Source organism: Oxyura jamaicensis, chromosome 4 (assembly GCF_011077185.1).
Source record: "Oxyura jamaicensis isolate SHBP4307 breed ruddy duck chromosome 4, BPBGC_Ojam_1.0, whole genome shotgun sequence".
Classification (NCBI taxonomy): Eukaryota; Metazoa; Chordata; class Aves; order Anseriformes; family Anatidae; genus Oxyura; species Oxyura jamaicensis.
Window position 1 is genome coordinate 77,677,476 of NC_048896.1, and position 17,777 is coordinate 77,695,252.

Genomic DNA, 17,777 nt, shown 5'->3' on the forward strand with positions numbered 1-17,777 from the left:
TTGCCCCTAGAAAACTTTGCTGTGGTAACGGTGACCATGTCTACAGGTGCTTCTATGGTGAGCATCGGCTTCTCTTGTACTGGCAATCTTAGACATGGAAGACAAAGTACAAGAGAAAGTAGAAAACTATCTTCAGGAGAAAGAGGCAAAACCTGTGTTTTTGTGTCTCTGAGACCATTTTTTTCCTTCACAAAACACATTACCATGAATACTTATCATTGACATTTGAATAGTGAAAGGCTGCATGTGCTTTCAGAGCTTGTAGTTTGAATGTCACTGGTTTTCTAATAATTTCTTCTGCTACAGGTGACTTGTGAAAAATTGCATTTTTTCCATATTCAAGGACAATATACCCAGGGAAGTGTGTGATGGCCTAAAACCGGTATTTGATTATAGTTATGCCGATGTAAACTCCCTCTGTGGAAACCTCTGTTCCAGCTAACAGGAGAGCAGGACAGACTGTGGAAGCGGGCTTTCCCTGTAGGACACATCCAGGCCGCCTGACCGCAGCAGAACCACCCCCAGCCCTATTACCCTGAGGCACCCCGCGCCATGCCCCCCGCCGCCATTTTGGCAGCCCCTCCGCCCGGCTGGCGGCGGGGCGGGGCGGGGCGGGCTCCGCCGAGCGCTCCCGCGGCTGGCGCAGCCCCGGCGCTTCCTTCCGGCCGCCATTTTAGCGCTGCGCCTGGCCTCGCGGCGCTGCCGCCGTTGCTGCCGCTGCCGCCGGTGGAAGCGGAGCGGAGAGCCGAGCCGAGCGCGCCCCGCCGGGCCCATCCCGCCGCCACCGCCATGTCCAAGCGCCACCGCCTAGACCTTGGGGACGATTACAGCTCCAGCAAGAAGCGCTCCGACGGGTAAGCGGCGGCGGCGCGGCCCGTGGCGGTTCCCCCCCCCCCCCCCCCCCCCCCCCCATCCCTGCAGCCGCCATCCGCTGCCCATTGCCGCCGGGTCGCGGCCGGGGCGGGGTGGGGCCGGCGTGGGCCCGGCCGCTGCCTCGCTCGGGAGGGCCCCGGGGGCGACGGCAACGCGGGGCCTAGGCCTGGGGACGGCCTCAGAGCCGCGTGGGGAGGGGGAAGGGAGCGGGCGCCGGGAGGGCCGGGCGCCGCGGGGGCGGCTTTGTGTGCCTCGCCCCGCCGCCTGCTATTTTGTTGTTGTTGTTGGGCTTTTTTTCTTCTGGTTTGGAAGGTGTGGGAGATGCGGGCCTAGAGGTCAGTGTGAGGCTCGGTCGGCCCGTGTGACGAGTGCCGAGCCGCGGTGTTCCTTTGTTAATGGCTCTCTCTCGGTGCGCGGCGGGGATGGCTCTGGCGCTGAGGGGCAGCGTTAGGTGGGGCTTAGGGGATTGCTGTTCTTTTTTTTTTTTTTTTCTTTTTTTTTTTCCCCCTTTGTTTTGCACAAGTTAGTTTTGGAACTCCTTTTATCTAGCAGATTTTCACTAAGGTTAATGAAACTGAGGGAGCACAGGCCATGCGCTGGTGCCAGCCGTTTATTCACAGTTGTTTTACGGCCTTTTCTGCACAATCTCCTTTCCCTTTTCTTTGAGGGGACAATGACTGCAAAGGTAAATTTCTAAATAGTGAAGGAACAGAAAAAAAGCGCTATTTTTATTTAGTCCATCCTTCTTGTTGTAGCACGGAAGACTTCATTGAATCAATCCATTTCTGAAGTCCAACAGCACTGTTCAGGCGGGAGTATTAAGAGTATTTGATAAAAATGCCTATTCTTCTCAAAACTCGCAAGAACTAGAAGTCCACCATAACAGTTAGCATTCATTGACAAACAGTCTTCGCTCTTCTAGTAGAACTTGTTTTTCTTAAAAGCAAGCTTGTGTAGCTCCAGTTTCTAGCCACTAGTTCAATGAATTTGTCCTCTGCTAAACAGAAATTAATGTTTATTATTGAACATACATTTCCTGCATGAAAGAAAAGTATCATTTTTTTTTAATTAAATGGATCAAGCTATTTATCTCTTCTATTTTCCCCAACTTGCGAGAAGTTTGCATAACTTCTGTGTGCATACAAAAAAGTTGCACGTGCACGCTTTTTTGCTTGTGAAAGAGACTTTAGTAAAATTTTCAAGTGGTTATGCCACAATGGGGTATTAAATGATTGTGGTACAACTGTTATGGTCATCTGTGTGGATAATCCCAGATCAGTAGTTCCTTATTTGTGTGTTGGTGGGTTTTGTATTTCTGGTATGGTTTTATCATGTGGCGTTGTTTCTAATGCCATCCTGAATTCTTCCCATTTTGTAAAAGCTGTAATTAGCTCCCAACAGTGGTACAAACTTGTTACCCAGAAATCCTTGGCTGTTAAGGCACCTAAAACCTCCACAGATGCTGGTTTTGTGCCCCTTCCTCTGTCAGTAGCAGCATGAAATGGAGTAGGCCCAAGAACAAGTCACTATAAGCAGGTTTGTGTCTGGTTGTTTCTAATATTCCTTGAGACCTGAGTTCAGCGAGCACAAGGCATAGTAACCTGCTTGGTTAAGGATTGTTAAGTTTTACAGCATATAGAAGGCTGAGATACAGAGAGGTTCTTGATAATAGCATGCATGTACTTGTCTTCCTCCATGCAGAGTGCCTTTATGCAATTTAGTTAGTTTGAAACTGGATTAAGCTGAGTTAGCTCCTTGAGTAGATACCACTTCAAATGCAGAGTAGTCATGTACTTTGCATCCAGACTGGGTTGCTGATCTGCATTATACAAGTTGTGTCAAGTTTCCAAGTTGGGTTTTAGTTCCTTTTCAACTGAGGCCTGTGCAACCCTATGTGGCAATGATGCCAGGCCGACACGCTTGTAATTGTTCTTGTAACCTTAAGCAGAGGAATGGCACCTGTTATCTTCCGGGCTTGAAATATCATCCATAAAGAAAAAAATACTTGGGAAAATGCAAATAGTTCAGAAGACTTTCTGTTAAAATGCTGCTGTGTGAAATGCATACCACAATTTATGTTGGTATTTTTTTCCAAGCATAGTTCAGTTGGTGTTGTGTAACATCACAGTTGCTGTTAGTGGGATGTATTGTTCTGTTCAATTTCTTTTCTTTATTTCTCCACATATAAAGTGGAAATCTGCATTTAACAGCATTAGTTTTTTTGCTTCAGCTGCAATCAGCTCTTGCCATGTCTCTTCACTAGTGGTGAAAATATCATTGATGTTCTGTTGGAAATACTTAGACTTCTACTGTGGTGAACAGTGGTTTTACCTGGTCCTTTGTTTCTGTTTTCAGTTTTGTTTTTCATCCTCTAATTTAGTGTTGCTGTGTTTCTTTTGCATCTATACATATGGCCATAAGGAAGTGACTGCAAGTAGCAGATCAGACAAAAACAACAACAAAAAAACCCAACTAACCAAACAAAAAAATCTCCAACAAAACTGACCACCCCCAACGAACTCTTCCTGATTATGGAGGTTGTGATGGGCTTCATGCACAAAACAAACATGATTAAATTTTGCTTCTTTTACATTAATTGTTCACTTTTGGGTTTGAGATCAGTATTCTCAGTGCAGTGATGAAAAGTAACATGATGGCTTACAAATGAAGAACTGCCAAGTTGCATTTTTAGATAGTTCAGTAAATGCACTTGGCAGCATAGCTGTCATTCCTCCTTTCCCTTGTTGATGCAAGGCATCTGGATGCGGCTGCTGAATTTCAGTAATAACAGAAGACTGGAAGTGTTTTTAGGAAAAACTGCTACTGTGAAATAACACTGGAGATTAAATTTGAGGACGTGCTATGTATATTGTGCTTTCTTAAGGCTCAGATCTAGTTTTCCCCTTCTATCTTAAACATTCTAAAACAGAGAAACAACTTTTGGTTAACCTCTAAGTAGACTTTTTGGCTTTTGAAATGTAGATAGAATTGGATGGGTTAACTTTACTGTATGAGTTAACAGCTTTAAGAGTTAAATGAAGTAACAGAGATGGGGAGTTAACAGGATTTTCCATTTTGGATCATGTTTGTTGTTCATTTAATCAAGTGTCTTGTTCTTGAGATTGTATGTATGCTGTAAACTCAGCCAAATAGCTGCCAGCACGGAAGCCAACTATTGTGCTGCAGGAGAGTGTTTGGAAGGCCAGAGGACTGATTGGGGCTGGATTTAATGATGGTTGAAGGGTCTGGGGAGGGCTTGCTCTTCACAGGGCTGTTAAGTTTGCGTGCCAACACAAGGGAAGGGTTGGCAACAGCATCAGCCTGTTCCTTTTAGCACGAGTGCTGGTTTCTGCCACTTTGAAGCTTACCTGGAGATAAACTCCATCTGCTATGTGGAAGCTTCTGACACTGTTTAAGTAAACAGCTAGGGAACAGTCTGCTGTTGAAGGGTTTTTCTTTCTAGCTCTTCGTTGGTATCTTGTCCAAGTGGGGAAAACAACAACAGAAGCCATCAGTAGCGTGTATTGTTCTTCCCTTCAATGAATAGGCTGTTTACCAGGTTGTCGCATTTTACCCTTGCTTTACCATACTTAAATTGCTTTTACACCCTTGTTTTGATTTATTAATGATGTTACTGTCTGACCATACATCTGCTTATCCCAATACCTGCATATATTTAAAAATGCTAATTGTGAATAGCTCATTAACTACAAGTTCAAAGCTTGATTCCTGTCTGACACATGCTACTAGACTCTTCCACCAACCACTGTGCGTAGCATTATGGAGCCTAGTTCCTTCAGTTTGTAATGGGTAACTTTTCCCTACCAGAACATAAAAACCTATTGAATTTTGTAATTGTCTGTTCTTGCAAAGGAAGAGGAGATTTCTACCTTGCAAAGTACTTGACCATGTTTAAGTGATGTTGAAGCTATGGTGTTTCAGATGCAAGCAAATGATCTAAACGGCCCTTGATTTTTAGATAGTTCAGTGTCCAAAGCTTCAGGAAAATCTGTATAAAAGTGAATTAGGTCAGACACAATAAGCAGTGTATTTTGGGACCCTTCTTTTCAGTGTGACTGTGTTAAAGAACTGTTCTCAAAGTTAGGTTTGACAACCTCTGAAGCCATAGTACGTCAAAGTATTGAGGGAGCAAATATGGCCTATGTAGATTTTCTCTTGTGTGAGAAGTGCTGCTCCTTCTGGATCTACAGCATATTTTCTTTCCTGTACGCAGGATTTTCCTTATTACTTCACTGGTTACATTTCAATGCCAGCTGCATAGTTTAAAAAAAAAAAAACACCACCAACAAAATTCTGTTAATTAAAGGCATGCATGTGTGCAGGTAAATAAGTGGGGAGGTCCTGTTTGCCCTTAATTACTATTCCTACAAATGTTTATATCTGCGTTCACTCTGGTGTTCATTTCCAGTTTGTTGCTTTGCCTTTTGCTGTTTGTTGCTGTTAACATAATGCATGCTCACATGCATGTTTACATAAAAAGGCGATGAGGGTGTCCTCAGTTCTGCAGATGAAAATGTCACCCATCTTTTTGCTTGTCCTAGTTTCAAATGTAGTGGGGTGTTTTTGTTAAAGCAGGACTCATCTCAAAGTGCTGAATCAAATAAGTTTTAGATCTCCATTAAAAACATGTCGTTACAGTTCTTAGGGTGAAAGTAATGAGTTCTTGATGAGGGTAGGAGTGTTCAGTAGGGGGTGTGGAAATTACGTGCAAAACAAGTACATAGATCCTCAAAATCAGAAACTGCCACTAAGACTGAGGCTGGAGTTTGAATTTTGAGTGTGTAATTATAGTGAAAATAATACTGTTTTTTTTATTGCATTCCCAAAATCATTATTTTGGGGGCTTAATGGTTGCAAGAAAGTATGATTTGTGTTCTGATACAAGTAATAGGGAAGTTCAGGGTTGTTTGAGGTTAAATACAAATTATGTCTCCTTGACCTATTTGATCCTTAACTAGTCTTATTGTAGCTTTTTATATTACTTTATCTCAGGGAAATTGAACCAAATACAGCAAACTTGTAACTTGAAGTAGTGTTCATATCTGGCTTCTCCTTATCTACATACCTTTAAGTTTGTATTCCTCTTTGTTATGATGAAGAAACGAAGTAGTTACTCTGACATTTGTTCAGGTAACATGCAGATTTTTACAACACATGCAGTTATAGCTGTGTAGATGCTGTTGTTTGAGGCTTGGTAACAAATGGGAATACAAATGTTGATTGAAGTAGGTAGTAGGAGGCGATACTGGAGAAGACAATGCAACTGTAATGACTGGTGTTAAGGAAATTTCAAATTCAGCAATCTATATCAAAGTTGATCGAGTCATAATTGTATGGAAGACTTTAAACAAAAACCTGCAGAGTAATTGTGGGATGTTAAAATGATACCTGAACCCTGAAGAAGTTTTATTCTTTTTTTTTTTTGCAGTTGGCATAATTCTCTTGTTAAGTAGGCAAGAAGTGTATTTAGTGTTTGTATTTTTCTATACTAGTAGCAAGTAGTGACAGGAAGATTTGTGGGGAGTCTAGAATGTACAGTAGGTTACTGATAGTCACTAAATGAAGAGGGTGAAGATGATGTTCTCCGTGTGATGGCTTTTTTCAGTCTTGCCTATAATGAGGGGATGTGTGGCAGTGCTTGTGTACAATGAGGGTACCTAGTAGTCAACGTGCCCTGTGTGCTGTTGTGCTCTGATGCTTGTACTTCCAGGTAATTGTTTGCAGGACTCCTTGAAGTATTTGGTTTATATCCTCTTTGCAGTAGAGATCTCTAAAGTCACTTTGAATATTTAAATGCAAAATAGGAATTTAAATACAAGTATCTAATTTTCTGCTATGCTTTCTAACTTATTTTAGGAAAGATCGTGACCGGGACAGAGACCGTGATGACCGGAAAGATCGTGACAGGGATCGTGACAGAGATAGAGAGCGTGACAGAGAACGCGAGAAGGAAAAGGAATTGCGAGCAGCATCTAACTCTACGCTCATTGCTGCTGGGTTACCACCTATGAAACCAGCAATGATTCCACACAGTATTAACCCTTTCACAAATCTTCCACATACACCTCGTTACTATGACATCCTGAAAAAACGGCTACAGCTTCCTGTCTGGGAATATAAAGAAAGATTTACAGATATTTTGATTAGGCATCAGTCATTTGTACTGGTTGGAGAGACTGGGTCTGGTAAAACAACACAGGTGAGTTCTTAGTTACGCGATGGTGCAGTTTTTAAAGGTTGAGACTGTCATTAGGTGCAGGGGTTGTAACTTTCTTTGGTTTCTTGAAATTAATTGTGCAAAAACCTCACAAATCACGGGCAGAAATAATTTGAATCTTTCATATGCTTAATGAATGCAGAAGTATGTGAGACGAATCTTTAAGCATCCTCCCTTTTCATGATCTACTCCTGATCTCTTACAGGGTCTCTGGTAGTTATCTTTGTGGTAGAAGAAGATAGTTTTTAACTGCTAGACAGAAGTGTACAAGTTCACAAACTGACTTGATGGTTCCAAATTTACAGCTGTTTTGCTGTGTAGGTAGCAGTTTGAAAGTAGGAAAAATGTTACAGAAATAAGCACTTGGTAGTGTTCTATGAAATGTAGTGCTACAGTTAGAAACTTAATGGGAACTGGAATGTCACATACAATTCAGACCCGATTTGTCTCAGCACTGAAAGTAAGGACAGCAGATCTGCTGAGCTTCCTTAGTACTTAAGAACTGTGGGGATTGGTAAAATGGGGAAGATTTAAGAAAAGGCACATCGCTGTGCGTATAGCTGGACAACTCTGCTTAAAACTTCAATCTGTCCTCTGATATGCTGTTGAAAATCTGTGTGGTAAAGTGATGTAAACAAGTCCTTTGTTCTGTAACCTGCAAAATTCCTTTTATCTAGACATAATGAAAAACTGAAGGATATTTTACTGTTTATAAAAATAGATTATAACTAATTTAGAGAATTTCTTAGTCAAAAATAAAACTTGGAAATCTGGAAAATGTAAAAGGACAGTGTAGTAAACACCTTTTTATATGTGTGCTTGAAATATTTGAAGTTACCCTTTTTGCTGCACATTTTGAGAACCATCTTCTTGTTTGGAAGGTACTTTACGGCTGTGCTGCTTTTTTAACGTGTCGGCAGAGACCAGCTTTTTATAGGTTTCTTTAGAAAAATAGATTGTACAGTTACTTGGAAGAGATGGTATTCTGAACATTCACATTCTTTTTTTTTTAAAAAAAAGGCAGAAACAAAACACTGCCACAAAAAAAAAAATTCTCACTGCATGATCTTAGAATCCATAGATCTAAGGGTTTGTTCTTAACATTTGAGATTACAACTTAAATGTGGCTTTCTATCATGTTGCTCCCAAGGTATGAAGCTTTTACTGAGTTGTGTTACTACTTTACACCTAATTTTTGGGAAGGAATTAAGAAACCTAAGGCTTCTTAAAAACAGGTTTTAAGCTACAAAAAGCATGTGAAGCTTCTGAGACAGCTTACTGCTTCCTATGCGTTACTTCTTTGAGGCTGTAGGTATATCTTGAAAAAATGGACAGTGCCTTTGTAGGACCAAAACATTGAAAATGATCTTGTTTGTGGCTAGGGAGGTCCTTGTTTTGCATGTGATGCTGTCTTACTCTTCTTGTGTTCAGGTGCCATCTTAAAACTAGCTGGGGAATGGTTATTTATCTTCATCTCCTTATGCTCATCAATCAGAGCAAGATAAATATTCTTCTGTTTAAAAAACAAAAAACCTCTAATACTGAAGCTGAATGTGTCCATTAACTATTTATGCTTGCTGTTACCTGGTATAAAGTTGGCATTCACTGAAATTTGCAATGTGTCCTTCCAGAAATGATTATCTTACGTTTCATGGCAAAGAGCCTATGGAAGGGGATCATCTTTTAAGTGAGCTGCCATCTGTCAAGTGCCTTCCCCACTTATGTGCAGGTTTTCCCTTCAGTCTTGTAGAGCGCCCAGGTTTGAGAAAGCTTGGCTTTTGCGGTGAAAACAATAGGGGATAAAACCTTTCTGAAAAGTCTTGTTAAAGACCTGCTTGAAATTGAATAAGTCCCATTAAACTATACCATCTGTTAAAATACACTGAAGAAGTATGTTGGAAGCAAAGACCACAAATTCTACCACAAATTTTCAGGTCCCCAGTGTTTGCAATGGCTTGCTTTGTAATTTAAGTTTAAGCTTCTAAGTTGAGTGTTCTCTTTAAATGCTCTGAGTAAGTTCAGTTTTGTAATTGTGGAACAGATGAGTTGAATCTCTTTAGAAAGAGCTTGTCTGCTTTGTTTGCAACACGCTCCCTTTTAAATCTGAGATTATTTGTGGTGCTGCTGAAATAATTTAAATTTGTTCTGCAGATGGAATTGTAGAGTAGTATCTGCTTTCACTGAGAGCCTTAGCTACACAGAATAGGATGTCTGATGCCACTTCTTCAACAGGTTTTCTTAGCAGGGGAAGTTTAGAAGCAGTATTATTTTGGGTATGGCTGCATCTCCTGCTGCCCTTGTAGTCCAGAGGAGAGTTAACATGGGTGTAAAAAAGACACTGAGCCCTTGTTCTTTCAGTATTGATAAAAATGCTTGTGTGTGCTTGTTTGTCTAGGAAATTTGGGGCTTTGATAGGTATTTTTGTGTGCTGGGGAGATAAATTTAACTGTTACGTTATTTAAGAACTAGATAATACAAATGGTTTAATGTATTCCCAGCAGTGATCATGACTGAAATAGTATGTCATAGTCCTTCCCTTTAGTGTTTGTGTCTTTTAAAGCTGGACATTGAAAGTATTCTGGTGTTCATCTAAATCAGATTAACACATTGAAGTTTACAGAGGCTCTGTCCTTCATTTGACACTAGTGCTGTAGGTTTTGTTGTTACCTGGAAAATAGCCTCTACGTTATTTTTACTGCCCATCAGCATGGCCTGGCTGACATGCTGCTTTGAAGTTCGTGTCAGGATTGGCCGTTTGAGGTTAACCTTGTGTGCTTACATTTGAGTTTGTCCTAGTGACATGGGAAACAATTTATTTACTCTCTGCTTGAGAAGTATGTATGTGTTACTGGGTAGGATTCCAGGTTCACGTCATCAGTGTTTAAGAGCTGCTCTTATTTTTAATTTTGAATAGAATTTCCTATTTGAGCTGTTCTTCAGAAGTCTGGTCTCCTGTCATATTTTCTCATGGTCTTTGCTTTCTATTTTTGTATTTATAATGGCAGTATGTTCTCCATTTTAAGAAAAGGAGCTGTTTATTACAGTCTACGCTTGTCTGATGTGGATGAGTCTTAGTGTTCAGTTGCTCCAATTTTGCAGTGGGAATACTGTATTTGAGAAGAAAAATCTTCCAAGGTTACGTGAAACCACACAGTTCTTTCTGTTGTTTTCTGTTGGTTCATTGCATAAATAGTATCACTTTTCTGTAAGTGTGTGCTTTTTAGGATACTCTTAAAACCAATTAGTAAGGAGTGCATCTATAGATTTCAAACTAGCAGTGCCTGGAGTTGTCTCCTCATAAAACATCACACAGAGAAAATGTTAATAATATTCTATCTTGTTCAAGTTTGTGACCCTAGAAATTCTTCTGAAAAAGCTGCTTACTTGGGATGATACTTACTGTTTACAAATTCCTAAAAAAAAAAAAAAAAAATTACTGTCTGACAGATGAGTGTTAACCAGAATGTTGGGATTTTATCTGTTTGACAAGATTTCCAAAGAACAAGAGTTAACCAAATAAACATAACTTAAAACTTTTTTTTTGGTCATGATTTATAGCTAAGCCAAATTCTGTATCCTTTTTTTCCTAATGTGTGTTAATAAGCAATGTTTTTTTTAAGCTGCAAAGTACTATTTGTTGACTGTAGGACTTTTAAATACCTAACTGTATTGTGGATCTCAAAATTTTGAGTGCTAATTTTGATCTCTTGCTTTCAAGCACAATTGCTACTGTTAAATCCCTCTGGGGTACTGATCTACCAATGCCCAAAGATCCTGTGAACCTATTAGCTTCCTTGATAATTCCGAGATAGTTATGTACATGCTTTATTTAGTGGTGTTGGGTCCAACTAAATTGTCTGCTCTCATCTCTGGATATCTTTCTGCATACAGTTGTCATCTCAGTGAAATGATAAATATCTTTATTTGATACAATAGTTACACATTAACCATGCTTCTAATTCCCAGATGTAAAACTGAATGTTATTCTTGACAGATCCCTCAATGGTGTGTTGACTACATGCGCTCGTTACCTGGACCAAAGAGGGGAGTAGCATGTACCCAGCCTAGGAGAGTGGCCGCAATGAGCGTGGCGCAGCGTGTCGCTGATGAGATGGATGTAATGCTGGGCCAGGAAGTTGGTTACTCTATTCGATTTGAAGACTGCAGTAGTGCAAAAACCATTCTGAAGTAAGTGTGGCAGCTGTCTGGTAGAGGCATTACAGTGTCTTCTTGAGGGTGGGGACAGTCATAGGGCTGTAAAGGGGGGTTAGGAAAGCTTTGAAAGGAGTAATAAAGAGGGGAGTGAACCTACGGACAAACACCTCCAATACCTGAGTAAAGAAGAGAGGAGCTGTAGCATCAGCTGAGAGAAACCTGGGGTGGGGGGCTTGCTTGAGTAGATTTAGAAATGAGTTATTCCTGTTAAAGAAAACTTTGGACCCTATGGAAGTGATTTCAAGTTATCCAAGAAGAGGAGAGCGATCTGAAGAAGTGTTTTTTATGAGTAAGGTGCTACTCAAAGCCCTTCAGCATTCAGTTTCTCCTCATGTCATGCATTTGGCTGACTTTTGTCAGTGGTAATTTACTACCTGAGATAATCCTGGTGAAGTTCCTTAGTGTGCTTTAGTAAGAACTACCAGGAAGTTTTAGAAGTGACCTGTGCCAGACTCTAGGGCACTCAGTCTGAAGTTTGAGTTTGCTGGTGTTTTAGTTGTCAGCTGTTTTAGATTCCCATGCTTTATGTGTGGAGCCAGGCTGACTTCGTACATCACTTGCAGATGACACTCAGAATGATAAGTTAAAAAGGATTCCGTATAGCGTGTTTTCATGAGTCTTACCTGTTTAAATAGTGTTTTTCTTTTGCTCATAGAAATGGTTGAAAGCTGAGAATAAAGTTCATGTGCAAAGAAATGGTACTGAGGAGGAAAAGCAAAAAAGTAGAGAACAGACAGTTGCAGGAATGGTAGTTCTAGGATTTGAGTTGCATTTTTCCCTTTCTTTGCCTGCCCGTAATTGTAGACCTGGAAGTCTGCAAATAGTCAAACTTCTCATAAATGTTGCCAAATCTTGTTTCCCCCCTCCTTTTTTTAAGCTTTGTTCCTACTCCTAGATTTCATTTATTATTCTACTGTAATTTATACTTGAAACTTTAAATGGGTTTATTACTCTGGAAATAGTTTACTAATGCATCTGTTTTAAAAGTTGGTTGATTAAAGGCTTACTTCAACCTAGTGAATAATGTGGAAGAGGGTTCTGAATCAGACTTATTAAAAGTTGTTTTTGTATGCATTCAGGTATATGACTGATGGTATGTTACTTCGTGAAGCAATGAATGATCCTTTGCTGGAGCGCTATGGTGTTATAATTCTTGATGAGGCTCATGAGAGAACCCTGGCTACTGATATTTTGATGGGAGTTTTGAAAGAAGTTGTAAGACAAAGAGCTGATTTGAAGGTCAGTAGTGATGAAGCCCAGCAACATCTCCTTTCTAAGTTAGTCATGCTGAAGAAGGATATCTGTGTGCTTACCATTAGCTGATTATAAAGATCAGTTAATGTAGATCAACTGTTTTGATGTGTTAATGGTGAACTATATTGGGAAGATAACTCTAGGAAGGTGCTACTGCAGCTTGTATTGAAGGAAATACTAGAAAGATGTAATTATAACCTTTAGAGTTTTTTTCACCTTGAAACAAAGGTTCTGTATTCAAGTGGTAAAAGCATGCTTGAATCATAGTCAACAGTTTTAGTTTCCTGCTATTACACATTGTATGTGTAACATTTCGCAGGTCCATGTCAACCTCTGGAATAACTTCTTTGCTTTGTGTCTTCCAAACCTACAGGTTATAGTTATGAGTGCTACTTTAGATGCTGGCAAGTTTCAGATCTACTTTGATAACTGTCCTCTTCTAACCATCCCGGGTCGCACCCATCCTGTGGAGATATTCTATACTCCAGAACCAGAAAGGGATTACCTGGAGGCTGCCATTCGAACAGTGATCCAAATTCACATGTGTGAAGAAGAGGAAGGAGATCTTCTACTCTTTCTTACTGGACAGGAGGTATTTTCTTTTTATTTTTTTCATCCATCTTGCAATGTAGAAACTATTTTAAGTAGCTTGTATAGACTGAAATGTTTAGTTTCCTTTTCTAGTTTACCATTTGGAAATGATGTGGGGTACTCCACCTGTCATATGTTAAGCACTTGAAATGTAAAGCATATGCATATTGCAGCACAAGACCTCTCGAAAATGAAGGCTTTCATCTTAATCTTGCACTTCTAAGAGAAACCTAGGGTATGAAACCCAGGTTCATACTGAGGTGAACCCAGAACATCTGGGTACCTGGTAGCATCCATGTTCTTGAATGAAAATGTAGTTCTGTGCACTTCAGGATGTATACAGTATGACTTAAATGAAGAATAACCTTTTTGTTCTGACACTTCGCTATAAGTAGCATCTTTAGTAAAAATTACATTTTTGAATAGCTTTGAGTATTGGGTTGTGGTCTTCTTGTACCACACAGTGGGAGTTGTAATTCAGTAGTGGCTTGTTAGCCTGTCAGAGAAGGTTGTATAAAAGCACTTAATCCAAACTACAGGAGGAAATGATGTCCTGGAAATCTTAAATGTTTTACTTGAAATAAATTTTATTTTTAATACTGTCTTGAGGCTGTTTTGAAGCTCCTCTGAATGTCTCTTGACTTGTTTTGAAGAAATACCTTTCAAAGGGTGTGGAACAGTTCGTCTTTACAGAATGTAAGCACTCAGTCTTATCTTCTCCTTCCTTTGGAACTGTTACTGTACAATCAGCTTGTGATACTGCAGGTGCACAGGCTTCTTGAGTAGATTGGCCAGTCATACTGATACATCTGTGTTGCCTCCTAGATAAGTTTTAAGGTATTTGATTAAAATGTCTTCTGGCAGGTATTCTCTGCCCTTAGAGAACCGAAATAGTGACTGTCCCTCTAAAGATGGATATGCTTTTACTTTTGTCCTTCTCCATTTAGAGAAGTTAAAAGTATAGGTAGGTAAAAATAGTTCAAGGATTATAGCTTTGCAGCTTGCCTGTTTGGTTGAAGTTAGAAGTCTTAGTTCAGACTTCATTAACAAGAGTTAATGAAACAACTATTGCAAGTGGGTGAATGGCACCAGTGGTGATAGAACACTGTTGTGCAGCTGTTCTCACAGATTTTAGTGTCTTTAACCAGGATGCTAAGTCAAGCAATTAAACCTTTATCTTTAACCTTACATGAAGGTTTCTTCTTCAACCTTACAAGAAGAACAAATATTCGTCCTTCTAATGTTCAGTTACAAATGATGTCTTTGCTGTATCAGCTGCTATGTATTGTTCTGATTCATTTGATATGGCAAACATGGGAAGACTTGTTCAGATGTTAGCAACTGGACAGACAAGTACTACTCTTCATGTTATGGCTCTAGATTCCTTTAGTACCCAGTGTTACTTCAGAGGGTCTCTGTTCTATAGTTCAAACATCCTTAGAATTCCCTTGGGTTAAATTTACAGGATGTAGTGTTGATAATATGCGCAAAAGCTTTACTAAACCACGCATGTACATAGGTGTAGCGGCACCTATGCGTAAATGCATCTAGTAGTAATATCCCTGTGTTGCCTTACTGAACCGCTTAAGTTGCAGTGGTAAGCCACCATCCTTGATTTTCCTATCTAGAGCTCTCCAGTCCATGTATCCATATATGATGGATGAACTGTTCAGGGCCACTGGAGCAGCTCTGCCTGGAGCTGGTGTGAATTTAGCCAGTTAGTGTGAACTTGAAGTCTGGTTTAGCTTCTGTAGAGAAGGTGTGAAGCGTTTTATCTCCTTTGTTTTGTGATTTTTGGGGGCACTGTGGTTTAGGGATTGATCAGGAATAAACATTTTGAAACAGGACTTGATCCCATCGGATACAAGTAAGGAAGAAAGATTGTTTGTTGTAATTGCAACTGCACAGTCACCCTGGTGTACCAGGGAGACTTCTGATGATGGAAGTGACATTAATGTCTTGTCTTCACTGTCAAGAAAGTGAAACTAAAAAAATCTGTCAGGGAATTCAGTTCATAAATAAGTGAATATAATTATATTTCAGTCAACGTGTCTATCCAAGGTAACAGGCAGTATCATATTTGTTCTGTTGCTGTGATTATAGACGCCAGTGGTCTAGTTGTGGATGTTCACTCTAAATGTCTCAAGATAGGCTCACCTGTGTATCTCAGAGGCTGTAGGCTTACTGTCTACTGGAGTTCTGTTAGAACAGTATTAGATTTTGCACTCCATTAAGATCAGTAATCTGAGAGTAGGTGTAAGTAGGTGTAAAATCATTACAGATGAAATTGGGTGGGGGGTGTGTGCAGAAATAATGATATGGAAACTATAGATCTGTCTGCATGTCTTAGTAACCTAGGCACTTCTGAATGCAAAGTGTTCTCTGCCACCTCAGTGCTCTTCTCTCCATAGAGCCAAATACATCATGTATGTAGGAGGATGAATCCAGGCTGCATCTGGATATGTGAAGTGCAGATCAACGCTGTTCTTGAATATAGTTAAATATACTGGAAAACATTGCTGTGAGGTTCTGGTGTCAGTGTTCTAGAAGGGTTTAAAATGTGATGTTGGCAAAATGGTGGTAGTGTTGAAAGTGGTTGCAAAACACATTTGGGGACGTTGGAGGTTTTGGCAGAATGTTGTATAAGTGAGGATTTATTTGAGAAGTATACCTTTTTTTCGTTTTTTCCTTACGGGTTGGTTAAGCACTGGAAGTGTGAAAGAAAGTAGCAGGCACTTTCTTAGGAGGAAATTGAAGTCAAAACTGACGACTTCTTTGGTCTCAGTGGTAGAGATTGATCAAGGTTGAGTCAGTTAAGTATACTGGGCTGCAGTGAACACAGGCTCTGTCTTGTTTCAACCTTACATAGAATGTGCTGAGGAGTTGAGGTGCATTAACTGAGAAAGTAACACCAGTAATTGTGTGCCAGTGCTAAAGGCAGGAATTCCCTTGCTTTTCATGTATTTGAGATGATGTCAACATGAAGTATTTCAAATAGACCAAGTTAAAATGAACGTAGAATTGTGCTGAGATAATTTCAGTTGTGATTTGTTGACAGAGCAGTTCACAGCTATGGTCAAGTATTGACTTCATCCTTGGAAGGTGCTCACCCTCCCCTGTATTTTACAAAGCTTTGTTTCTTTTCATGTGTATTCAGAGCATCTCCTGAAACAAGAGAGCTTTAAAAGGCTTCTTGTTTTTGTTTTGGCTGTTTTCTCTTCATCTTAGAATGTAGCAGTTTGTATTTGTTCCTGGGGAAAGAGAGGCAAATTGATGAAAAGAGAGGGAAATAGGTGAAGTTTCATGCAGCCTTGAGGACAAAATATTTCCAGGAGGTTCATGTCATCAGAGCCAGATGTGTCTGGCTGTGCACTCTCTGTGATAAGAACTTGTATGAGAAGAGGGAATGCTCTAAGGTGTTTACACCCCGCTACCCCACCCTCCTTTTTTTTACACAAGATAAAATTGTCTTGTGCCTTTTTTTGGTATTTGTTTCCGTCAGGGAGAAAAAAGCAGTAATGTCTGCCTGGCTCATTTATCCAAGAAGCTGAATCTAGCTGTGTCCAGTGATCTGCTGTAGTTAAGACTGCATCTCCTATTTAAAAGAACATTCTAACTGGGGCAGTCTTGAGGTTCGCTTTTGTCAAGGGATTCTTAGTGTGGGTGTAAGTCATCTGATACAGGGTCAACTGAAGAAGAAATAGTTTCCGGAATAATGTTGCAAATGACCATGTTTACAAAAATCATTCAACTGTTTTGTATGCTGAGCTCTCAGATTGTTCCATTAAACGTCCTTAAAATTACATCACTAGACACCATCTTTTTGTAGAAACAGTTGCTTGAAAGGCAGTACAATAGAGTTTAGATGTTAACCTGCTGCTCAGGCTCTGCTCAGGCTTCAGTGGATGTTCCTGTACACAAGTTCAGCAGTTGAGCCAGAACATTTGCTGGCAGTTGAAGCCCTTCAGCTCAGGGCAGCTTCCTGGTGGTTGTTTGGCAGGTCTGCCTTGTAGTTGTGGTGAAGGTTCACGCCTCAGCTATGGTAGCATGGATGGCTACTACATATAAACAAAAGGAAGGAAATTCAGGTTATTGGAGTGGATTGTTAGCTTAGAGGAGGCAATTGAACTCGGTAAGTTAATTCTAGCTAGGCTTCCTGAGTTTCTTTTTTTTTCAACTGCTATTTCAGCAGAGCTACTTTATGAAAGAATCTTGAGTACTTTCTCAGCACAAACTTCCTTCTTAAAGATGTGATACACTAACTCAATAATATACAGAACTGCTCCTATAAACCTTTCCTATTTCTGTTCATGCTAATAGTAACTTGTCAGTATGTGCAATGCATTCTTTACTGTATAAACACCATGAGGGAAAGAAATGGAAGTGAATTTCTACTGAGTATTTGGGTTAAATAGTGTGATAAGGACTATATTTTCAAGAGCAGATAAAGGGAGGAGGGGGGATGGGGATGCATCCTTGCATAATAAGAAGCAAAATTGGTCTCTTGTGTGGTTAATTTTATACATCTCCTTTTAGGTGTGTTGCTAATGATATGTTCCAATCCTTACTTTTTTGATGCGGAGCTTGAGGTTGTTAAATATTAGTG

At 40.1% G+C, this 17,777-nt stretch overlaps 1 protein-coding gene across 1 annotated transcript in view; it reads left to right on the forward strand.

Annotated features, from left to right (window-relative positions):
* The first annotated feature begins 651 nt into the window (after positions 1 to 651).
* DHX15 (DEAH-box helicase 15) overlaps positions 652 to 17,777 on the forward strand; it is a 45,906-nt gene continuing 28,780 nt past the window's right edge. The window contains exons 1-5 of the mRNA XM_035324749.1: positions 652 to 854; positions 6,751 to 7,093; positions 11,106 to 11,299; positions 12,406 to 12,565; positions 12,954 to 13,172. Coding sequence (XP_035180640.1) covers positions 790 to 854; positions 6,751 to 7,093; positions 11,106 to 11,299; positions 12,406 to 12,565; positions 12,954 to 13,172 — 981 coding nt within the window. The 5' untranslated portion in view covers positions 652 to 789. The remainder of the gene's footprint in view (positions 855 to 6,750; positions 7,094 to 11,105; positions 11,300 to 12,405; positions 12,566 to 12,953; positions 13,173 to 17,777) is intronic.